This window comes from Eleutherodactylus coqui, chromosome 1, assembly GCF_035609145.1.
Source record: "Eleutherodactylus coqui strain aEleCoq1 chromosome 1, aEleCoq1.hap1, whole genome shotgun sequence".
In the NCBI taxonomy this organism is placed as follows: Eukaryota; Metazoa; Chordata; class Amphibia; order Anura; family Eleutherodactylidae; genus Eleutherodactylus; species Eleutherodactylus coqui.
The window spans coordinates 119224698-119250851 of NC_089837.1; the positions used below are offsets into that span (position 1 = coordinate 119224698).

Sequence of the window (26154 nt, forward strand, 5' to 3'; positions counted from 1 at the left end):
CATATTGCGCAAATTAAAGATGGCATGTTCTGTCTTGGCACGCGCCAACATCGTGTCTGGCATTGCTGTACGCACCATATACACAATGGCACTGCCTACTTGCTGTGCGCCGTGTATCACGCAGGCGCCACGCAGCGAATCACACGCGTGAAGCCGCTGTAAATCAATGGGGTTTTAGCATTACGCATTTAGCAGCGGTGTGAGTCTGAGAGAGAGAGAGGGGCTGGGAAAGCGCTGCACATCCCACACAGAGCCCGCACACCGCCCCCTGCAGGAGACCCGCCGCCTCTCCGCTCAGTTTCTATTCCTGGCCGCAGACTGAGTCACGTGGCCGTGTAGCCCAATCAGATTTCTGCTGTCATTTTCTGATGACGTAATAATAATGTGCCGTTACCGGCGCGCATATTACCAATTTCTTCAACAGCTCTGCCCTATTCCGCAATTCAATCAACCTGATTGGTTGTTTGGATTGGCTGATTCAACCTGATTGGTTGTTAAGGCAGCGCTGTAGCAGAAGTGGCGCCTCATAGCTCCGCCCACCGAAGTGTGACGTGCGGCAGAAGCGCCGGAAGTGACGCTTGTTTTTCGGCTGCTCTGTGTCTGGAGTGTAACCGCTCGGTAACGTACAGTATCAGGATGGGCGTCCCCAAGTTTTACCGCTGGATCTCGGAGCGCTACCCCTGCCTCAGCGAGGTGGTGAAGGAGCACCAGGTAACGGCGGGGGACGTGTCACGTGACGTCACCCTCCTTGTATGGGCAGCCCAGTCCTCCACGACATGTCCCGACTAGTCACTACATCCAGCCTCGCGATAAGCATCTCGTGTAGGCCAGTATCCTGCTCTGCTGTCATAAGCGTATAGCCATCAGGGGGCGCACTACCAGCCCTGCACACGTAGCTCTGTGTGAGCCTCCATGGTGGTAACACTGTGCAGCCGGGAGATATGTGCATGCACTAATCAAGTACAAGGCAGCCATCATTAGAGGGGGTTGTACCAAGATAACCAGTAATCCCTGAGACCCCCACTGATCCTGAGAATGGGGGTCCCTCTCTGTCAATACGAGTCGCTTCTCCCCCGCAGTGACATCAGGACAAACATGCAGCTGAGGGAAATGGCCATGCGGGTGCTGCTCGGGGGTCTCCAGAGGGCCATTCAGTCTCCCTAGGGGGGTGGGTCTGTACCAAGATACGTCTGATCGGGGGTCTCGCCTCCCTCCTATCCCAAGAACAAGAGCTCCATGTCCCCTTTTCTCATCACTACGGGGTCACTCCTCCGCAGCGGGGTCAGAATGAGTGCGTGGCCACCGCTCCATTCGTTTCTGTGGGGTGGACGGGAACAACCAAGCACTTGTACGCTTGCAGGGCCACCGCTTTAGTCTGCAGTGAGGGGGCCATGCTGGCGGGGGTGTCAGCGGTGAGGCTTCACCACCCATCCAGTCTGATCTCCTTCCACCCTCTCTATATAATGGAGTAGTACGGGTTACGTGTAAACATGGTGTCACCTGCTTGTATAGTACTGCATCCCATTATGTGGGGGGCTCCACACAATACCGCCGCCCCAAACTGTCCCAGCATCGCTCGGGTTGGCTGCTTTGCTTCCTACTGAAATAAACGAGCTGTTCGCTGACGATTCGCCCACAATGCACAAACTGCGACACGATTTTTCCCTTCACTCCCGTTGCTCAAAATGACTGCAAGGGAAGCCGTTGCCATATTTATGCTGGACTGTCTTAGGGCGGCATAAACCAGGGAGCGGTCCGTGGGAGCGGCGCGGTCAGTACTTTCTGTAATATCAGTCTCTGAGCTGCAGACTGTAGTCTGATGTTAGGATGCTGCAGACTTTCCTAGCTTCATAGCGGGATGACGCCTAAAGTGCCGCCCACACGCTATGTATTTGTATGGGCAGCGCGGCATACACTGTCTACAGAAATGTATAGCGCTGATGCTGCGTGGTACGCTGAGAAGTGGAGCACGCTGCAATCTATTTCTCGTGTGTATGGACAGTGGTGAAAGTCCATTGACTCCATTCACTGCATATTACACACGCGTAGTACACGGCTAACCGCTCGTGGATATCAGCCATTAAACACCCAAGGCTAAAGCACCCCCGCTGCCGATGGCTTGGATTCTGGCATGTCTTGCCGAATAGAGCAAAGGCACCTTTACACGGGATGACTATTGTCCAAATAATCACTTGACAGATCGAATGAAAGCAGTATTTGTTCAGTGTAAACATGGCCACCGGCGGGGCGAGTGATGAGGCGCTAGTTTCATTCCAGTGCACCAAAAAAATAGTTGCTGATTCATCAAAGGTTGTCTGCTGTAAAGTCAGTTGATTATATCATAGTATGGAAGGACGAAAAGACACATGTCCATCCAGTTCAGTCTTAACCCCTCCCAATGTTGATCCAGAGGAAGGCAAAAAATCCCAATGAGGTAGAAGACCATTTTCCCCATTTAAGGGGGGAAAAAAATCCTTCCCGACGCCAATCTGGTAATCAGAATAATCCTTGGCCTAACTTGGATCACCGACCCTTCTGAAGTGATCAGTGATTGACATGTAATATTGTAAGGCGGGCTGCACATGAACAGATCTGAATTGTGTAATCTGCGTTCATCTCCTGTGAGGACGATCTGCGCTATTCCGCACCTATTGAAAAAATAGAACAGTCACGAGTCCATTTAAAATCGCAGCATGATTCTATTTTTGTGCGGACTCCACATGGACAGCTTCCTTTGAAGTGCGTGAAAGCTATCCAACCCACAGCCTATTCACAACTAACATTGTAGATAGACTGCGGATACCCTCGTCATCGTCTAGCAACGCCACGGGAAGAACAGATATTTAAAACAAGCCAAAAAAAACCCCAAACCTCTACTGCGCATGACCGCCGGCGAGCGTCATCTGCAGTACAGGAATAGAAAGTACGCGGGATCGCTGACCGCGGTCAGAGCCGGATTCCACTGCAGGCTCCTGCATGCAGAATCCAACTTATTCATGTGCAGTCGGCCTTAGACTCAAGAAGGTGTCCAGGCCCCTCTGAAATTCTTTTAACAAGTGCTCTATCACCACTTCCTCAGGCAGAGAGTTCCATAGTCTCACTGCTTTTACAGTAAAGAACCCCCTTCTATGTCGGTGTAGAAACCTTATTTCCTCTAGATGTACAGGATGCACCCTCGTTAGCGTCACAGTCCTGGGTATAAACAGATGATGGAAGAGATCCTTGTATTGTCCCCTCATGTATTTATACATAGTTATTAGGTTTTTTCTAAACTAACCCCAGTTTCGCTAACACCTCTGGGTATTGTAGTCCGCCCATTCCATTTATTACTTTAGTTGCCCGTCTTTGAATCAGTTCAAGCTCTGATATTTCCTTCTCGAGTACTGGTGCCCAAAACTGTACACAATACTCCATGTGTGGTCTGACCAGTGACTTGTAAGGAGGAAGAGCAATGTTCTTGTCATGTGCCGCTACACCTGTTTTGATGCACCCCCTATCTGCCTTGGCAGCAGCTGCCTGACACTGGTTGCTCCAGTTAAGCTTACAGTTAACTAAAATCCCCAAGTCCTTTTCCATATCGATGTTACCCAGTGGTTTCCCATTTAGCATCTAATGGTGACATGTATTTCCCTGCCCATGTGCAGAACCTTAAATTTATCAGTGTTAATCTCATTTGCCACTCTTCTGCCCAAGCCCACCGCTTATCCAGATCCTCTTGCAACCACATTCTGTCCTCCTTTGTGTTAATTGCTTTACATAGTTTTGTGTCATTTGCAAACATTGATCTTTTACTGCACAATCCTTCTACCGGGTCATTATTAAATATATTAAAAAAGAATACGTCCCAAAACCGACTCTTGTGGCACCCCACTAGTAATGGTGACCCAATCAGAGTTGGTACCATTTATAACTACCCTCTGCTTCCAATCACTGACCAAATACCCACTTAGACCTCATGTCCACGAGCGGGTCGGATTCTATATGCGGGAGCCGGCAGTAAAATCCGACCCTCACCTGCGGCTGAGGACAGTGCTTACCTGTCTGGGTCTTCATTGTGGATGTATGTGGAAGCGCCACCGGACATGCACATTTTTTAAAAATCTCCTGCTTTTCCGCTGAATCCATGGCCCGGCCGCGGATCAGACGGCTTCCATTGACTTCAATGGAAGCCGTCCGTGTGGGAATCGCAGCAAAATAGAGCAGGATGAGATTTGTTTCCCAGCTTGAAATGTGGATTGTCTGCGCGAGTGACCCGTGCAGATTTTGCCTGTGGACATTGGGCCTTACACACATTCTCGCCCAGACCAAGCATTCTCATTTTATAGACCAACCTTTTATGCGGCGCAGTATCAAACACTTTGGAAAAGTCCAGATACACAAGATCCAGTGACTCTCCCCGCTCCAGTCTAGACACCACATTGGTTATGTGCCACTCCAATGGAACAGAACCCGTCACGATAGAGTCCTTAAATTTAAGAAACAAGGGGCTGTGCATTACATTACTTAATTCCCTTGAACCCATGGGTGTATGCCATTGGGACTCGGTGATTTGTCTATTTTAATCTTTTTAAGACGGCTCTGCACTTCTTCCTAGGTTAAGGCCCGTTTACACCGGCCGACAGTCGGGTAACCGACTGCATGAGCTCTGACATCACCACTAAGGTCATTCGCACTCGTACAGAGCATTTAGACAGGCAGAGTTTACCGCTGGATCGCTGGCCTCTCGCTCAGCACTTCACCTTCCATGTGAGATTCATCCACACATGCTATCCTACATTGACTAAAACCTATTCTGTAGTTGAAAAGTAGCATTTTTTGATATGGAGGAATAAAGTTTTGAAGATTTTCTCCACCAATATATGCCGCCACAAGCCTTCTTTGTATGATGATTCTTGCCTGGGAATAGCGTACCTCTTTTTGTGGCTGTTGCATTTTTAAGTCCCACCCTGGTTGGGTTGAATAGGTAACCCTGCTCATCACCTTCTATGTGCAGTGCTGAGCAGGGGACATTTACACTTGTCGAGAATCCCGTGATCTAGCAATAGGTTTTATTGCTGAAAGTCAGCGATAACAAAAACTGAACAAATGGTAAACTTTTTTTCTATTTACATTTGACGATTTCGCTGTGCAACACAGCCAGGTCATTCGCACTCGTGCAGATGTTTTCTGCACAGAGCGCACGGCTGTTATACAGCTGAGCGCTCCATGTGGAGTATGAAGAACACAGCTGGACCGCTCTGTTCTTCATACTCGGCCTGTTATCAGGGAGCGGGATACAGCTGAAACAATAGTATCAGCTGTATCCTGCTGTGAATTCCAGATAAGGCTCATTGTTGTCTTTCAGCACGTTAAAAGACGATGATGAGCGACGGCTTAACGAAAACTGCACGATGTCAGTGCAATTACGCACAACGATTATCGCTCAAAAGACGGCTTTTGAGCGATAATCGTTGTCTAAATGGGCCCTTAACCTGCTTAATAAAAAGAATAACAAAAGTGATTGTGCAACTATTTCACAATCGCTGTTACACACTGTGTGCTGACTGAACACTATAAGGGTAGGTTTATGTAACATATAGGGTATGTTTCCACATGGCGTAAACACTGCGGATCATCCACCAGTAAGTTGTAATTAATGAACTGGGTTTTTACAGGTCATTGGTTGGACTTAACAATGACAAAAATGCATGTTTGCTATCGCTCTGTCAGTAATAGTCTGTTCTATCAAAATAACACATTATTTACCCCGCATGGTGACCGTCGTCCGAAGAAAGAAAAAATTAAGAATGCCAGAACTGCGCTTTTTTAGGTCATTCTGTCTCCAAGAAAAAATGCAATAAAAAGTGATAAAAATGGTACTAACGCAGACTTCAGGACGTCCCGCAAGAAATTAGCCCTCATACAACTGTGTGGACGTAAAAATAAAAAAAATTGTGCGCAGAAGATGGTGGCAGAAAATAGTAATAAAAAATAAATAAAAGTAGTACAGCAAAAAAAAACAACTAAGTTTGGTATCGTAGTAATCGTAGAATAAAGTTATTATGTCATTTGTGTTGCGGTTTGTGGGCCATGCAAGATGGCGGCATTTTTTTTTTTAAATTTTACTCCACTTAAATGGTTTTAAAAGTTTTTCAGTACATTATATGGTACATTAAATAGCACCATTGAAAAATACAACTCGCCCTGCAAAAAACAAGCCCTCATACAGCGACGTCGATGGATAAATAAAGGAGTTACTATTTTTTTTAAAAAGGAAAAAAAAAGCTTGGTCACTAAAGGGTTGAATTTCCTGAAAACGAGACGTGCCGCTGCTATTCCGTTTTACCCGTGTAATCAGCAGGTTTTAATTTTATAGAAACACATCAATTACTTTCTGTTATGAAATGTCCATTAACCCTGTAGGTTCACCGCCCAGTCACAGCTTTTCATCCAACCAGGTCTCCGTTATTCCCACTATGTCGTAGTTTGCCTCAGACATTACTACTTCCAGTTAGTAAACCTTATCGCTCAGACCTCCAACATTAGCCACCATACGACTTTCCAATGAGTTTGCATGTAGGACTTTTTCGTCTGGTAAAATGCTGGGCAGCTGAATGGAAACCAAAGAGACCTTATTTGTCAGTGAGGGCTGTTTTATGATGGATTGCCCTTTCCTGCTCCAATAACTGAGGAAAGCGCCCCCCTCCCCCGCAGATGTGAAAGCAGCCTAACGATTGACCAGTGTGCACAGGACAGATCAGCACTAACACTAATCGTAATGCTTTATGCTGCATTTACTGCAGCCGGGAAATCTTCATTATCTGCTGGCCTGTGTACTTATACTTTATTTATTTTTTTTCCCCCATAGATTCCAGAATTTGACAATCTCTACTTGGACATGAACGGGATCATCCACCAGTGCTCGCACCCCAATGATGATGATGTGCACTTTCGAATCACAGAAGATAAGATTTTTGCCGATATATTCCATTACTTAGAGGTGCTGTTTCGTATCATCAAGCCGAGAAAAGTCTTTTTCATGGCCGTTGATGGTGTCGCTCCAAGGGCCAAAATGAACCAGCAGCGAGGCAGACGTTTCAGGTAATTACTAGTTTTCTCAAGCTGCGAGTTACTCTTGGAGCTGCCTGTAACTTACAACCACTTTCCCACATTTTATGATTCCCCAAACCCGTTTAACAAAGCTCCAGGAGTCATTGGGACAGTCCTGGAAGGGTCCAGGGATGCAGCACATCGGTTATCCTTGACTTTTCTTCTCCCATGCTGAGATCTAACTGTGAAGACTGGCACTGGAAGCAACCTGGTTGTTTGCTCGTATTTAAAGGGGTTTTACAGGAGGAGCCCCAAAACAGCAAGGGCAGCAGAGGGGGAACAGCGCTTGGGTGAGCACTGCAAACCACTCGTTCTAGCAATTAGCAGGGGTCTCGGCAGCAGGACACCCCCGTTGATCTAAACGTTTGACATGTCAAAAGTTTCTGAAAAGTGCAATTGCTATCAAAGGAGTAGTGGGCAGTGTGGCACATGTGTGTGGCACTGCTGTAGCAGCAACGACTCTCTGGGCACTGTTATGTAGTTATCATAAGATTAAAGGGCCTTTTACACTGACAGATCATTGTGAATGAACCTTCTTTTGCCTGATCGTCTGCCCGTGTGATAGTACTGCCAGTCAGCCGACACAGGCAAACACTAGTTTCTTGGGTGATGGCATCTTTTATGCGGCACCAAAAATCTGTTGCCAACAGCACGTCGCCCCATTTCAACCACGATGTTCTGTCAACGGCATCGGAACCGTGTGTGCCGGAACAAACGCAACAACTATCGTTTGGGCACATACAGTAGTGCTCAGCGCTCCATATAAGTGGCGCTGCTTAGTTACAGCCTGTCCCCGGCTGGGTTTACTATGTAAGTAATACTGTAGGCCCTTTTACACGGGGGAGTTATGACGACGATTTGTTCTTTCCCATATGACTGTAACAATAATTGCCCAGTGCAAATGTTCAAAAACATTAGTATCTGGGTTTAAGCACAATGTCTAACCTGACGGCATCTTTACATTGATGTCATTATTTGCAGAAATTGCATGAAAATGTCCAAAACTTTAACTCCGGACATTGACTTTGATGTCCTAGAGGTCCGTGATGTACGATTGTCAGTATGCCTTTCCATGATAGACTCTCTATAAAGCAGTCGGCCTTGTGAAATGTTTCAGGGCCGACCCTGCTGTAAACATTGATCAGTATGTACAGAGCTCATTCTTACAGCCACAAGATAATCAAACACCGCCACTCCCTCGCCCACGTCTCCGAGGACTGCTCTGGGGAATGTGTTCACAGGACTGGAGTACTCGGGTGTCCAGTGCTTCCTTAGAAGGATGTTCTAGGGTTGGAAGATGTGGCTGCTTTCTTCCCCAACCAGCGCCACGCCTGTCCAGAGGTTGTTCATGGTATTGCAGCTCAGACTCGTTCATTTAATTTAATGTGAGCTGAGCTGCAACCCATTGTAGCATGGGGATTTTGTTGAGTATTTTCACTGTGGAGTTGACACTTTGCAAGGCATAGGGGGAAATCTGTGACACAATCTGCATGTTGATTTGCACAGGGGAATTTAAAAAGGGCTGTCTGAGAACTCAGGAAGCCACTTCCTCATGCATTAAAATAACAAATGGGGATCCTCTCCTCTTCCCACTGTGTCCTGCGACAGTGCTCAGTCCTCATTCCGATCCATGTTGACAAATGCAGTCCCCGATGTATGGGACTTCTCAGAGGCTGCAGTCAATAATCAAGCTCAGTGATAGATCGAGCATGGTACATTTTTACATATATTCTGGTCCTGCTCCCATTTTGGGCTACAGTTTACTGTATCGTTGCTGGTATCACAGGCTGATATTTGCAGGTCAACGCTGGGCTCTTCCTTATCCATCACACCAGTAATACCCTTCGGAAATACAAGCGTTCTCTTCTGAGACCCTTCCTTAACACGTATTTTGGCCGCCATTTTATGTAGGGAATACAGAAGTGTGTTTCGGCAGCAGCCAAAATACAGCAGTTTGTCACCGTCCTAAGAGAAAACGATCCTGTAGATATGATATGTTTAATGACTAAGGCCACTCGCGCAGGCGATGGTAAAACTGCTGCTTCTGTAAATGCAGTGTTTTTACTAGAGCCGGGCTGCCTTATACAGCGTTCAGTGGGAGTGTTTGCCGGTGTTTTACTTTCAGGTAAAGCCAATGATGTCACCACTTTCACTTTCCTTCCCCGGTGGCATAGGACGCTGCGTTCAAAAGCGCGGTAAAACGTACCTGACAGCATTGAAAATGTCCCAATTGACTTCAGTGGGTGACGCATCGTGCTTAAAACCCTTAAAAATCCAAAAATGGAACACGTTACTTGTTAAACTAACACCGCGTTCCAGCGCTAGTCTGAGAAGCCTCATTGACTTCAATGGAGGGGTTTTACAGAGTTGAGAGCAGTGTTTCAAATGCCATGCTAAACACTGTAAAAGTGGGCTGTGTGAGAGCGGCCTAACATGATGATGATGCTAGTGCGAGCTCCCAAGACTACTTGAGCCTCTTCCTCAGGCACGGTAAGCCATTGTTCGAAAATAATCTTACAGATATGATATCTTTTTAAATTGACGTAACTGTTTCTCTTACAGAGAACAATAAATGTTTGCTTTACTGACTAAAGGCCTTTTTACACTCAACGATTATCCCTAAAACTTCCAAAAGACTGAACGACTTGACAACGTTTTTTCATAAAATTACAAGTGCAGGTGATGGCTTGAATCTTCTCTATTTCCCTCATTAGCTAAAGTAAACTCAGTACTTGCTCAGCTGGGTGTGTGTTTATGTGAGGATTATCCGGCCAGCAGGATTCCGTTGTCTTCTCCCAGCATGAGTTAACAATGTACTCATTGTGTATGCAGGGAAAACAAACACTCGTCCCCCCCCCCCCCCACACACACACACACCCTCCCCGCCCTCAAGTCAGCAAGCAGCTCAAGACTGGACGAGTTTCATTCGCATGGAACCAATTGTGAGCGGCTTGAGTATGGTTGTTTGTTTTTTTTTTGTTTTTTTTTAATGTGGGCTAAAAAAAAAAGGCGACCGAATAGTGCACGACTGCCCATGTTTACACATAATGATTATCGCTTACTTTCTGCCATTTGACCGAATTTTGAGCAGTAAATGTTTAGTGTAAAAGGGCCTTTACACGTACTAAACTCTTCTCCTCAACTATTGTAAGTGGTGGATCCAGGGATAACTACAAATAGGTGTTATATTTCAAGGTAATCCTTCCTGTCATGATAATGAGATGACTGCTGAAAAGTTTTCTTTTCTTCAGAATCGGAAATGTCAGACATGCATGAGGCTTAGTGGTCAGTGTGAAAACTACAGATTTCAGTTTTTGTTTTTTTTAATATAGTAACCTTGAAAAAAAAAAAGACAATAAATTCTTAAATATGTCTAACAATATAATTTATGCAATAAATTTTCTTATGACCCATTCCTGTTAGTGATTGTCTAGTCCTTGGACTAGAAAGGCGATCTGGTTACTAATAATATTGTTTCAACATAGGTGCTATGTCATGGGTGTAAGGCCTCATGCACATGGGGCAAACTGAGCAGCGGATTCCGTGCTTGTCAGCGGGTGCGGGCGATCCGCTTCTCAATGTGCCCATTGATGTGTGTGGCGATTTCCCTCCCCAGGCGCACAATCGGGTTTTATTTGCAGCCGCTACGTGTCAAAATAAAATCGCAGCATGCTCTATTTTCAGAGCGGATATGCAGGGACGGCTTCCGTTGAAGTTAGTGGAAGCCCTCCCTCCGGCATCACTTCTGCAAAGAGCATTGCAGAAATCGTCGTGGATCTGCTTCATCGCCTAGGTGTCTGGGATCTTCAGTGGAAAAGTCAGTAGACGAAGGCACTTCCTCAACATACACTTTTAGTAACATCCCGGCTAAATAATACCTTTTGGATGACTGCATAAGAACATTATGTGCAGCTTTGGGTATACAGAGGTTGGGTAATGCCAGGTGAATGTTACCGCCCATGGAAGGTTTAGTATAAGAACTCTTCTGAAGCCACATCATAATGTGAAGGAGTAGTTGTAAGGTGCCTTTACCCTTGACTTTTTTAGGATTGGTTTTTGTTACTTCCGTTGTGAGCTCTTACATGACGAGGTATCTGCACAAATCCCCCTAATTTTCCTGTTTAGGGCTGCAACTCCAACCTCTGCTTGGCTTGTCTTTGGGTCGTATCGTCCCATGTGTTGGTGTAATATTACATTGTGTTCCTTTCTTGGAATCGGCCTTCTTATCTAGGGACGATAAAGACGTGAGTTCTATTATGTGGATGGCAGTGATGGAGAAACTACTACAGGAAGGGCCAGTTGGGCGCAGGGGCTACCCAGCTGGCATGTATTAGGGATAGTGCCCATACGGCTGTGTGGCACCGTAGAAGAAGATACCAATATTTCCATTTATCTAATCTGTAAGACGGCTTCTTGGAGTTCTGCTAGTACTCTACTGGTGGGTCCTCCAATCCAAGGGGCTATTAGCCATCAGTAGACTATTACATAAGGCTAGCAACTGCCCTAATCATCTAGTTTAATCTTTCATAGGATTAGTTCCCAGTAGCCAGTTATCCTTGAATTCATGATGGCACCGCTAATACCCACTAGTGATGTTGAAGTGTAAAAGTGTTAAAGCAATACATAAAGCTTAGTTATAACATAAAATAGAAAGGGGCTTCAAGCAGTCCATGGATCTTGCTACAGGACCGAGGAGGTGAAGGGTGTTTCTGCTTTTAGAGAGATCTGTGAGGTTCGGTCCGGAGGGAGGCAGGCCCTCTTATAGGTGCAGTCATGGGCTCATAGAAAACAGCTTGGCACACGACCTCAGCACAGTCCGACGGTGGGTCTACCCAGCACAAGTATAGCTTTAGCAGTTTCTCTAAATCAGCGTTTCTCAACTCCAGTCCTCAGGACCCCAACAGGTCATGTTTTCAGGATTTCCTCAGTATTGCACAGGTGATGTAATCCTCATCAGTGCCTCAGGTGTTCTTACCTGAGGACTCGAGTTGAGAAACGGTGTACTAAATAGTCCCTACAGTGAGTGGTTAGTATATGAACTACTGTTATTTATATGCTTCTCCACAGTGCGATTGTCCATGATCGCAGTCACTAGAGCGCACATCCTTCCGACTATTTCTAGGTGATCTGAAACAGTCGTCAGTGAAGGAAGTATCCCCATCCTGTTAGCGGCCATGTTTTCATGGAACAATCATCACTTACATTCGCTCAAATGAATGACTGTTTGGCTGATGGTTGTTCTGTATAAAGCCATTTTTAAACCATCACCTACCCCCCACCCCAAGTTTTGATTGGAAAGGAGCAGTAGTCACAGTGAAATTGGGTAAGATCACAATTTTACAATCTCGGACAACAAGTTCTACATTTCGTCCCTGGCACTAAGTATATGACTCCTAGGGATCTGTAATGTAGCCATGTGCATAGAGCCTAAGCTATGATTGTACCTGCGTGTCGCTTTCCATCTGTAACATGACAGGACTGCCGAGAGGCTCCGAGCAGCGAGTGTGTCAACACAGCCATGTAATGACATTTGTGACTGAACCCAAGATCACCGCTGAATATTAACTACGCGAGATAACTAATGCAAGCCGCAATCTGATGGGCTGCTTTGAGTCGTGCGAAAAACCGTTTTATGCATAATGAGGATATATCGCCCACCCCAGGCTCGTGCCAAGTTCCTACTGAATTGTAATATTTTTCTTCTGCAGATGATGAAAATCTATTTTAATGTAGCGCTTTGCCTTGTGAACATCCAGAAAACATCCGTGCTGCAGTTAGAAGTCCCATACATAATGTATATCCCGCCAGCGCTGGGAGAGTTACCGGCATGTGAAGGCCCTTCCCTGCCCGCTGATCTGCCCTAGCCACAAAGCTGCAGCAATTTCTCATCTTCTGGCTTTACTTCTACATTCAGATGAGATTGCCATTTAGTTGCTCATAGTAGGGAGTAATATTTTTATTGCAACATTGTATCAAGTTTTAAATATGCTGGGGATAAATGAAATTCTTGGCATCCATCATCCCAAACCTATCCACACAGCTGTATATACCTGTATGAGGCCAAACGATGTCCTTTTTAGCCTCTTTGGGGCAGGTATACATCCCTAAACTATGTCTATGCAGAGACATCCCACAAAAAATAGGTTTCTACAATAAGAGCCTATCGATGATTTATCCCTTTGTATCCCTGTATAGTGTATACGTCGCAGGCTTCCTCCAGAGGTATATGCCAAGAGCTTTTCCAAATGTACATGTCAAATGGAGACTGCAAACCTGGCGTGAACAGCCCCGACCTTAAATGGTTTTCCTCCTCTCCACACTCTGATCTACTGTGTACTACTTCCTCCCCTCCCTGCTATCTCTTAAGCTGGTTTAACATGGCCGAGCGCGATATTGGGCGGTGAAAGTGCAAAGTACTCGCAGATGCAAAACTTCTCTGTGCTAAAACCACCTCCCATCACTTCAATACAGTTGCGATTCTCCAGCGCAGCTTTCAGCCAGATCGCCGAGTGTTTCCCATTGTTTGCAATGGGAAATCGCACGCCATGCAATGTTTTTTCCGGCCCCATTGAAAACAATGAAAATAAAAGTAAGGGGTTTATATTTGTGCGTCTCGCATGGTTTTCTCAGCTGTGTGAAAATGGCCATAGCTGTTGGTTAAACACTTGTCTGGCTGACGGCTATTCTCCCCACCATCACACATACAGATATACCTGGATGGATGCCTGCATACTGAATGTACAGAGGGGAGAAAACTGCTGCTAGGCTCTTCTGGCCGCAACCGGCTTCCCCAGTACAAAATCAGGATCAGGGAGTTAAAAATCACCTGTGCACTCCTTATGTCCTTTCACATTTTCCATCTGGGTCTCCAAAGACAACTCACACATGCACTTTTTACCGCGATTACAGTGGTGTTTTGAATGCTCCCATTGATTTCAATGGGACCTCGCAGATCTGCCACAATTTCTCTAGCGCTGTTTTATTTTGCTGCGTTTTCACGCTGCTTAACGCACCTCATCGCCCATCACAATAATGTGGTGTTAAAAACCGCTGTTGGACGCAGTAAGCTGCGCCTGAAAATGGTGGCAAAACGCTGCAATAAAAATTGCATCGTTTTGCCGACTCTGCGTGAGAGAGTTGGCCATACTCTCTTATTCCACCGTCTGTTTCTGCCAATGCACATCTAATGTGTAGAGCCAGCTTGGTACAGTGAGAAGTGAGCAGAGAGCCTACACAGCCAGTACTGCTTTGCCAGATATGTCATGATCAGCAGACCATGTATAAGGAAAATAGACTCCCAGCATCAAAATAGTAGGATATTTTTAAAGAGCGTCCAAGAAGTTGCTTAATTTTTCATTTAGGAAGCAGATGAGCAATAGAAAAAAGATTATGTAACAGTATCCATAGCATTTAACATTTTCCCTACCAAGTATGTCTCCACTATGAGCTATGTTCTTGCTAGTAATGGCTCGATCCTAAGCTGTATGGTAGCTTTTGATCTTTGTCTTATTTTCGGCTTTAAAACTAGGTCAGGATTAAGGCACTGGTGCAATAAAAATAAAGCCTGAGATGGAGCAGTTTGACGTGGGAGCTGCATATGCCTGCAGATCACACTGTTCATTGTGACTCTACAGGCTGCACTACATCTTGGCTTAAAAAAACTAAAACCTGGGATTAAACAAATTGAAGCTCCTCACGTTTCAGTTGTCACTCTCTTCAGCCAAAGTGTAGGAAGATCGGTTGGTGCAGCAGAGAACATGCTGACAGGTTGCAGTGAAAACAGCAGCATAGATCCTTCTCTTCTGTCCCTGTAGAATTACAGCTCACCCCAGGGGAGGGGTACATGGACTTTTATTCACCACACACGCTGTCCCTATCCTGTCCATACCTGATCTGTAGTGTAAAATATGCTGATCGCTTATCTAGCGATGCCTGTTACATGCTACAGGCCTAGCGATGGCAATTATCACTGCACAGAAATGTATTAGACTTTGCTAACAGATGATCAAAAATTACATATATAATCTCCGATTTACAGTGCAAGCAAAAATTGTTTGCTATATTCTGGCAGTCTTGGCATTTCTTTAACGCACAAACCTGTGCATGTAGAAGTGTAGATGGACACATCTCTTATCTTATAAGACACCATCACCCCCTCCCCCTGCTGTTTCATTCTGTGCTGTCAGTCCAAAAATGCATCAGTACAGCATCACATGACCAACTAGAGCCAGTACCATCTCTGCCTGCAAGGAGAACACTGTCATTACCATCTGTATTCTACATTCACCTAAGGGTGAATGCACACGGGCGGAGATTCCCCAGCAAGACTTCCTATGAATTTCCGCCGTTGCACTCTGCCATAGGACTGCATTGGTTTATGCAATCCTATGCAGACAGCTGCGATTTGACAGCGGTAAACTAATCATGGCATGTCCTATCTCTGTGCGAACCTCTTAGAGGCCTGCACAGAAGTGTCACCGCTGACACACCGGCTCGGCTCTGCGCATGTGCGGCTGTGCGCCAGCCAGCACGTTGTAGAGCAGAGAGATGATGCTGGAGGAGGTGAGCCGCGGGTCACTGCAGGGGCACAGGTCGCATCCTGCTGCCGGAAGTCTCGATGCAGAATCCAACCCGGCCATCTGCATTCACCCTTAATCAGCTACAAAACCATAAGAATGTAGTCAGGAGGAGGAGGAGCTGTCATCTCCTTCATTATAACTGTCAAAGGAGTTTCTAATCGTCCACCATACGAGCGGCTTCACACAAGCGTACGCAATTCTGTGAATTTTACTGATCTACTTTGCACCCTTATTTAAAAGGCTATTTAGACTAATGAGGTTCAGGTGTATTATTTCCCCTTTTTTTTTTGCGCATCCCACTGTATGTGAATTTGTGCGCCCCTCATAGACTTCCATGGGAATGCATGCAAAATAGAGCCGGTTCTCTATCTATCTATAAATTTTTATTTTTTTTTGGGTGTGAGAAATGCACCTGCAAAAAAAGAGAAATAAGAATGAACCCCTTGATGTCAATGGGTGCTATTCACTGCATATTCTTCATGCATATACGTCTGTATGAAGCCACCCTAACTGATAGGAGTGTGGGAGGGTCCATAACACAGGAGTTGTGCTAAAACTGACTAGTTTGAGAGGAACATAAACCCAAGTAGTCAGTGGTCATGTGATTTCATTCTGACAAATGGTGATTCCAGGAGTGTCCGAAAGGAACGAATAACCATAATTCTAGCTGAGGGAAAAAACATTAATTGTAGTGGCCCTTTAAGTGCCTTTCTAACACGAGCTGGTCACACTTCTTCCAGCTCATCATTTCAGTGTTTATTGAATCTTTGAATGGATACATACTGAATAAAGGTTGTTTTTATATCTAGATCTGCAAAGGAGGCCGAAGAAAAAATAAAGAAAGCCGTAGAAAAGGGGGAAGTCTTGCCAACAGAAGCCAGGTTCGACTCCAACTGTATCACTCCGGGTAAGTACCCCTTTCATAAGGGTCTATTGATAGACTTTCCCAGTGAAGCCTTTAACAGACTGAATATAGCTGCATGACCTGTCTCTAATCATCCCAAGAAAATGTTTGTACTGATTTAATCCGAAGTAATTAAATGAGTTTAATACCTCATTTTGACATACGTCGTTCTCAGAAGCTCCCCTACCTAACGGTGTATCCCCACCTAGTTTAGGACACGGGCCAACGGAGTAGACTTTGGTTTATGCTCTGTATCAGAGACAATATTGCGTGTCTTAAAGCAACCGGTCACCACCCATGTTTTATTTGTGCACACTGCTGTGGGTAGGAAGGGATCTTTTTACAGATCTAGATCATATACATACGGCCTTTGCAATAACTTGGGTATATTCATGTCTTACTGGATACTGGGACAGACCTCCTCCCCTTAATGCATTGTCAGCAAATGACCTGTTTAAATCAAGTTTTTTGTAAAATATTTTTCCTAAGCATGTAAGATGGAGAAAAAAAAAAGATATATGTCCATCTAGTTCAGCCTGTTACCCACCCCCCAATGTTGATCCAGAAAAAAGCAAAAGACCTTATGAGGTAGAAGCCAATTTTCCTTATTTTAGAGGGGGAAAAAATCCTTCCCAATTTCTGGCAATCATACAAAATCTGAGTGTCTTTTTTTCCTAAATGTAGTGTAGCTAGGGCTTATTTTTGGGGGGTAGGGCTTATTATTATTGGGTAGGTCTTATTTTCAGGGGAGGGCACGGTACTAGAAATGGGCTTCGTTTTACTGCAGACAGTGGACTGCAAATTAGAAGGAATGCAAACCACTAGTGACCAGCGCCAAGATGTCATTTAAGATAGTCACTTGCACTTTTGCTCATTACCACCCTGGCTATCATTAACACAGAGTCTTGGGCCGGGCTCACACAGGTGGAGGCCCGCAGCGAATTCCGTCTGAGCCTGGCCAGTGACCCTGCAACAGGATTTTGCTGTATTGCGCATGACCGTGGAGGCTCGCAGGCGGTCATGATCAGTACAGGGTTTTTTCTTTTGTATTTCCCGCACCTCCACTTAGCAATGATGTGGGTACCCGCCGCTCATACACAATTGCATATGGGCTGTGGGTTCGGACACCAACATTGACCACAATAACCCTTTGTTAAAGAATGTACCTGGAATCCAGAATGGTAGAAGCCTTGATGAGCGGTGAGCTGCACACACTGGCATTTAGCATGCCACCCTTACACCATTGCTTTCTGAACAGGCTGCATCTAGAGGAGGAAGTTGAGATGTCCAGCACATACAAAGTTGTAAATCCATGGTCTGCTGTGCAAAAGCAGGAAAACTTCACAATACAGGAATTTCTTCCCCCTACATTTGTCTTCATTTGTCAATGAACTGACAGCAACCTTCCCTGCAAAAAAGTGCAGATGTGTGCATAACCTTAGTAATAGTCGTCACCTCTGCGTTTGATAACTTTTGAGGAAAATCTATTTTGCTTGTCTTGAAAGATAGTTTTCAAAACCTCGATTGTCCAGTTTTGTCTTGTTTTTTTTAATATTTTCTTTCTTTTAAGGTACGGAATTCATGGCTCGCCTACATGAGCATCTGAAGTATTTTGTAAATATGAAGATATCCACAGACAAGTCCTGGCACGGAGTAGACATCTACTTGTCTGGTCATGAGGTCAGTATATGCTGCCCAAACTCCATTTGTTGTATGTATGTATGTATGTCATACTAAGCTTGCCATATCTCGTTCCTTCCCTGTTGTCAGTCAGTTCACTCACTTGGTCTCCGATTCCGACTGCAGTGAGCCAGCATTGAGGTCACCAACAACATACAGATGCAACCAATCACCAGGTCACTTCGACCAGTGATTAGCTGTAGCAGGCGCATGTCCCTTTCTTGGGTTTATGCAAATTGGATGGAAAAATACCTCTACACGCTATCTGTATGGCGTTGTAGTATTTTTCCATCTTTCTTATTTGCATAACTTTCCCAGAGGAGCTAACATCGCCTTATAAGTTTCTCTACTTTTAGGTGTCCCCATACCCCTTCTGGGTGCTCTCCTTGAGGAGAGACTATACCATCCCCTGACCCACTCACCCCCTAGGTGTCTCCACACTCTTTTTGGGTGCTCTCCTTAAGGAGACACGACACCACTTCTGACCCTTTCTTGGGCTGTCGCTGCTGCGTGCCGGTAGTAAAGAGCATCAGAGGACCAGCTGCTGTATGTACTGTTTCACAGCTACTGAAATCACATTTGCTCCTCTCTGTTACTGCTGTATATTGTCATCCATGATACTAGTAAGATGAAAAGAAAAGTTGCCCGCGCTCTCGGGACCCGAACCCCCGGATCAGGCTGCAAACATCACTCGCTTCAACGTTTTATTAATGCAATCTCTGCATACTCAGTGCTGTTGTAGTGCAACGCGTTTCGTCGTAACATACGACTTTATCAAGCACAGACAGCATAAAATTACATGTTATCACTTAAAACAACTCACATTTAAGTAGTGGTCATCCTATACGTCCCGGTGTGATGAGTAGGATCAGTCTCGGCGTCCCCACCGAGCGGAGCGCAGCGGGAGGGGCGGGCCGTCCGCCCGGCGTCTCCATGCGTGATGACGTCATGACGTCAGACGTCCTAGGGGTGGAGCTATGTCCTCCATTCCCTATTCGTTACATAGTCTGTCGATCATAGCGCATGTATCTCGGTAGTACTGGCTGTGCATTAGCGCTAGGCGCCGTATCTGGCTCCTCCTCATGTGACGTTGACATAGAAGTCACGTGTGGGGCTCCCATGTTTACGCCGTCTCCTGGGTGACTACAAGCGACCTGATGTCCCCTAGTTTAACAGGGTTTCCTGGTTATTTGTGCTGTAATTCTTGCACATTTGTTGCGCTATTATGGACATGCTGATCCAAACAGTTATTTCATACGGTGTTTGATGGATTACTATTACACATATTATGGTCCTTAATGGGCTGTAACCCTTTGCGAACCACATAGCGGGTTGTTTTTAACCCTTTCTCTACCAATAAAGGATATATAGTTATAGAAAAAGGTGAAAGTGTGTTCCTTTCTTTGGGTGTTAGATTTAAATTGGAATGTTAAGATTGGAACCGGAATATGGATGCCACCACTTAGTACAGTATATGCGTGTATATAAAATACATATCCATAAAATACATATCGCATGCGTTTAAAACTTACACTTTTATATACGGGTATATCTATAATACTATTTCCTATTATGTTTTTATACTAACAGTCTATGTTACTCACATCTCGTTTTATATAATCGCAGCTGCTGTATTTACTGTTTCACAGCTACTGAAATCACATTTGCTCCTCTCTGTTACTGCTGTATATTGTCATCCATGATACTAGCACTTCTGAGTGTGTGCTACAGAGATGCAGAAGAAGACATGGTGTCCCATATGCTGCACACACAGGAGAGCAGAATAATAGCTAGTCTGCACCGACCAGCTCAGGGAAGATTGAGCGTTAGAGCCTGTGAAGAGTAAACTAGTAATAAATGCAGGATACAAGTCCTACAATGGCAGGAAAGTGTTTTTCTCATCCATGTCATTGGGGGACACAGCAGGACCTTGGGGGTAGCTACTGCCACTAGGAGGCAGATACTAAGAAAAAAAAGTGTTAGCTTCTCCCACCAGCCTTTCTCTTTCCTGCTGGTGCTGAACGTAATGTGTTTTAGCTTGGTGTCTGTAGGAGGCAGACTGCCTTCTCTGCAGGTCTTCCATCTTTTCTTACTTTAGTATATTTAGTTTATTTGCTTGCTTCTCCTCTAGCAGGGAATTGGGGCTGATCTAGCTTCCCTGATTATCCCCAAGTGGGGAGGGTAAACAGTGCTGCATAGACAATTACTCCATCCTCCAAGCAGACAAAGTGGACCAGAGTAGCACTAACTAATCTGCTTCCTACCATTTACCTGAGATTGTTACCTGCTCTCACTCCTCCACAACCCCGCACCACTTTTCAATGATTTTTCATCATTAAGTGACCCTGCTGGTGCTCTGGGGGCACCAAAGTGAAGAGGATCAAGACGAGATGAATAAACGGGACTAGGTAAGTATGGCACCACTCCCCCTGACCCACATTCTGTCAATGCCTGAACCTTATCACCTCGACTGTCTGTCACCGTCCCCCCATTTCAGGTGTCTCTAGGGATCAACTCTTTCCCTGCTGCCAGGGGCCATGTGCCTCTACCATTCTCCACTTCTCCAGGGCCTTCTCCATTACTCTATGCGGCGGTTGGTGGTGAGGACCCAGGCTTGGTGCTAGGCCATATTCTACTATAGGGGCTGGTAACTGGCTCTCTTCAGTCACTTTCTGTCCTTTCCCTAGGCCCCAATATCTCTTCTATACTTTTGGGCCTTAGCCATAGTTTCGGTGGACCCACCTCTCCTTCCTCCTCCCAGAGGCATTCTCGTCCATAAGCACTAGCCACTAGTGGCAGGGCTCAAATTAGCCACCTGCGCCTTTCTGGGAGCCAGCCAGTATCCCCTTGCTCTACCCCTGGCATGTATCCACAACTACAAGAGTCCTGGTACCTGCGTTTCCTCCTCTGGGCGACGGTGAAAATCTAGCCCCCCCCCCCCCCACCCCCTCTACCTGAAAATCGACAATAAGGCCATAGAATTCATGCTAGACTTCTCCTTCCTTAGCTCAAAAATTGACCAGGCTGCAGAATCTATGCCAGAGATAAAACGTAGGATAGCATTGGGGCGAAGCGCGATGCTAAACATGGACAACCTCTGGAAAAGTAGGGATATCAGTATAGCATCTTACGGCAGGATAGTGCAAGCCACCGTTATCCTCATAGCCATGTATGGATGTGAAAGCTGGATTGTGAGAGAAAGCTGATAGGAGGATTGATGCGTTGGAGCTGTGGTGCTGGCGAAAACTGCTATGTATGCCCTGGATGGTAAGAGTAACAAACAGAGAAGTCCTGAATCGTATAAGACCTTATATATCACTGAAGGGGAAGATGAATGGACCCAGACTCACGTATTTTGGCCATGTAATGCGAGCAGAGTCACTAGAAAAATCTATAATGCTTGGACAGATCAGTGGCAAAAGAAGACCCAGACGCAAAAGGACACGATAGCTGATACTGTCAGAGCGGATACTGGTATGGATATCACACAACTGAAAGAAGCAGTGCAAAACCAAAAAACATGGTGGGAGGGGAGGGTCGCTGAGGATTGTTAAAGACTAAACTGCTAACCAAAAATTGGGGTGGGGGTCAAATGACGGGGTTCAGAGCAGCATACCTTAAACTATCAGTTGGTATTGATGACTTCTTAAAACCCCTGATGTGGTAAAGGAAGTAGAAAAAAAATCTATATATCTAAACAAATGTAGCTTCTGCTTGACGTTATTTAAATGGAAATCATCGAAACTTTATTTTTTTTTAATCTTTTATATTTATCAATGAAAAAATGTCCTTTTTTTTCTGTTTCCAGACTCCAGGTGAAGGAGAACATAAAATAATGGAGTTTATACGATCTGAGAAAGCAAAACCAGATCATGATCCAAATACACGGCACTGCCTTTATGGGTTAGATGCTGATTTGGTAAGTACTTGTGAATTAAGGGTTAGTTATTCAGAACATTATTCTTTTAAATGGGGTCTCACATCAGCGATTGTTACTTGCATGGCGATGCTATGAGAGAAACAAATCGTGGCATGTTCTAACTTGTGCGTGCTCTCGCATCGCAGCGCCCATGCAATTTGACTGGCAGCAGCGTCCTGAGTTCCATTCAAAGCAAAGGGAGTACTCTGTGATCCTCCTGCCATGGCTGAAGGTTTGCTTTTTGTCTTAACGTGAAGACCCCTCGCATCCTGGGGGATTTCGCATGGTGGGGAGTACTCTGAGGTACTGTGTAAATCCACCCCAGAATCTGTTACCAAGATTTTACTATTTCCATTGCAATGAATGAAACCGGCAATGAAAATACATGGTGTTCCCAACATAGTTACAGTAGGGAATTCTGCAAATTTGAAAATCCCCAGCATGCCTCCTATACAACTTTTTTATTTATTTTCTCCTGCTGGGAGTTTAATGGGGTTGCTTAAAACACCATTCGCTTAGTGTTCTCGACGTTCTGTCTATATTTTGGTGCAGATTCCTCAGCAAATGAACATAGCCTAATGACCTTGCCCATTACAACCAGTTGGACCACGTGTCACATTTTCCTGGGTCCATGTTACAAAAGGTGTGCAAGCTCTAAAGCTACAAATGACAAACTTTCTTACCTTCCTTTTTTCCCCCACTAATTGTTTATTTTACATTTACAAATAATTTTCCTAAGGCCTCATGTCCACGGGCAAAAGAAGAATTAAAATCCGCAGCGGATTTTAACTCTTCTCCCGCGCGCGGATCCGCGTCCCATAGGGATGCATTGACCACCCGCGGGTAGATAAATACCCGCGGATGGTCAATAAAAGTGATTTAAAAAAAAAAAAGGGGGGCATGGGGCGGCTCAGAGCTGGGCCCTGCCGCCTTAAACAGTGTTCAAATTGACGCCAAAGATTCATGGGTCATAACGCCCCCAACCCTACCCTCTCTCCTACCCCCCCCCCCCCGAATCCCCTTGTCTGTCAGTTATGTTTGTGTTGTAGTACAAGTTTAGTTAGATATAGACAGTATATATCTGCCCCAAAAAAGGAAAAAGGCGCATAGCAGAATTCTCAAAAGTGAAAATTTATTTACATATGGCACTATGGAAGCCGCGGGAGACCTAAAATAGGAATTTAAAAGAATTTACCCATCCGGAGCGGACCGGGAAGGTCTTCTCTTCCTCACGGCCGCATCTTTCTTGCTTCGGCTCGGCGGATGTGCCCGGCACATGCGCGCGGCACGTCGGCGACGTGCCGCAGCCGTGACGAGTTCATCCGCCGGCCGAAAAAGAAGATCCGGCCGTGAGGAAGAGAAGACTTTTCCGAACCGCTCCGGATGGGTAAATTCTTTTAAATTCCTATTTTCAGCGCTCATGTCCGCGGGGCAGGAGGGACCCGCTGCAGATTCTCCATGTAGAATCCGTAGCGGGCCTGATTTTCCCCGTGGACATGAGGCCTAATACATGTGTTATCTTGTTTTCTGAACCTGACATACTGTTCAGTGTATATAGAGGCAAGGTAATGTATCAGGACGTACTGAAAGACGGACTTCACCAGATAAGTCCAGTTCCATATGTCTTAGGGCCCTTTTTACATGAGACAATCTGTCGGGCACACAGGTCAACCTAGCGATGATTGTTCCTGTACTTTTACGCGTGAATGATCATCGCCACTGAATGGAGGCGGAGCCACCGAGGATAGTTTCAGCCCGCCTCCATTCACAGTGAACAGTCGTTCATGGATGAACTGCCTGATTACATGGGCCAACCTGTTCAGTTTTATACACGTAGAAACAGAACGACGAACAAATCCTCATTCATCATTCAGTCGGGGCATGCACTTACTCTGAAAGAGCCCTTAAATGTAAGGCAGAAACACATATACTCCTCACCATGAGTCCAGCTACTGATTATACAGCAGCCACATAAACTACACACAGCACACATTTCACTGATACGTCTTTCATAGGTTGCTTCTGTATTATGCCATTTAATACGGTACGTCCAAAAAATATACAAGCACTTTTTAGTGAAAGCCTTTAGATAGATGTGGTAGTTGGTAAGTTCTGAAGAATGTATCGCTAACCTTTAATTTGATGACTCTTTGTACAGATTATGCTTGGTTTAACAAGCCATGAAGTTCACTTCTCTCTTTTAAGAGAAGAGGTTCGCTTTGGTGGGAAGAAGAATCAAAAAAGGTAGGTGATTGTTCCAATCATTACATCTACATGCCTGCTTCACTGCTTTCTGAACTTGGTGAAGGTGAGACGCTTTGTAATCTTGTTACAGAAAGTTCTTCCTTCTCCACTTATTGGATACCTCTCTTACCCCTGCCTCCTGTATTAATCGCCCAGTTCACTGATAAAATCCATACATAAGAGGTGGTGATCAAAGTAGATTACTAGCTCTGATGGATTAGACTACAGCTTCTACCAGCAGACGTTTATGGAGAAGTAAGGAGGAGGAGGAAGCATTTGAATAATAGAGATGCACAGAAGAAAAGGGGCTGCTTATCTCACCACAGTGTTGATTTACATCTACACTGCTCAGTACTGCTGTAGCTGCATCTGGGGGTTACTACAGAGAGATAAAGGAGCAGGACCTATGGGGAGCTCTAAGATGAGCCCTCAGTGAAACTAAATCTGTACAGCACAGGATTTTCAATAGGTGAATTCAGAGTCCTTGAGTGCAGGGGACAGGGATGAAAGAAGAGGAGTCCGATAATCAGAGGAAGGGGCATGTTTTGTAATAAGATACTACAAAGTTTCTTAACTTTTGCTTTATAGAAGCTGTGTATTAGAGGTTCGTTTTAAATGCTTTATATTCTGTGTTTAAAATGTGAAGCATCGTGTAGGATAGGACTTTTGTTACGTTTTTTGCACTTGTTAGTAAGCGCTCTATTTAGAGTGGTTATGTGCATTACAAGGAATTTACTAGTAATTATTAGGAAATTATAGTACCAATGTTTCTGGTGGTGCAGTGTGCCACACAGCTCTGCTACATGGTACATGCATTATGATCCCCACACATCACACACACAGCAGCTTGATTCTCACACAAGACAAACACAGGCTCCTCCCACAGCACTGACACCACAAGTCCTTCAGCCCACCGGATCTCTGTGGTGGAGGTAGGTCAGTGTCTTCTGTCAGGACTGCTGAGTTGTGTCTGACATATTAGCGGTTTAGTTGTATTCTCATTTTGTTATTTTTGTCCTCCCCTTTTCAAGAGCCCTAACTGTGTTGCTCTTCTGTCAGCCTGACTCTGTTTTATATATGTTGTTGGACCTTCAATGATGTCACCAGGGGGTGGAGCGGTGACATCACCAGGGGTGGCGCATAAGAAACACATACATACATACTCAGACAAGTGGTCGTTAGTAGTTTGAATGTATTTAACTCTCAATGGATTCTTTTATAAAAAAAAAAATTGTAGGTTGAGATTGGCCTCAAAGGAGCCATCTCATTAGGACAACCATTATTCATATGGATGTCATAGAGAAGAATTGCAGCTTGAGATCCCCTCTGTGAGCCAGAATTGAGAGCTACACTATATGAGGCTCTTGTTCTGGTGGACTTGAGCCATTCTTGCATGACATGAATAGACATCCATTTGAATAACCACCATGTAATTCTGCATTCCCATTGCAGTGGCTTGTCTTGGCAAAACCAGTTTGTTGAGGGTGATAGGAATGGAGCCGCTTTAAGGTTTTAGATTTGACTGGAATGGTGCTAAGATGAAGATACTACTCCCCTAAAAGTTATATTGTACTAACAGGTACAGGAGTTGGAGGGTTGTGCTGCTGTATGCAACGTCTATGAGAAGACTACTACTGAAAGACTACTTCTGAATTTCTTCATCGGTCTAAGTAAATGCTCTAAGAATGCAGCAGAGAGAGTAGGGACTCTGAAGAGTCCCTACTTGGCTGGGCATGGAT

The 26154-nt window shown here is 45.1% G+C and overlaps 1 protein-coding gene across 4 annotated transcripts in view; it reads left to right on the top strand.

Annotated features, from left to right (window-relative positions):
* Positions 1-566: 566 nt before the first annotated feature.
* XRN1 (5'-3' exoribonuclease 1) overlaps positions 567-26154 on the top strand; it is a 68833-nt gene continuing 43245 nt past the window's right edge. For all 4 annotated transcript variants that reach the window (XM_066599502.1, XM_066599519.1, XM_066599510.1 and 1 more), the window contains exons 1-6: positions 567-711; positions 6848-7080; positions 16478-16575; positions 18143-18252; positions 22061-22171; positions 24330-24415. In XM_066599502.1, the coding sequence (XP_066455599.1) occupies positions 637-711; positions 6848-7080; positions 16478-16575; positions 18143-18252; positions 22061-22171; positions 24330-24415 (713 nt within the window). In that variant the 5' untranslated portion in view covers positions 567-636. The remainder of the gene's footprint in view (positions 712-6847; positions 7081-16477; positions 16576-18142; positions 18253-22060; positions 22172-24329; positions 24416-26154) is intronic.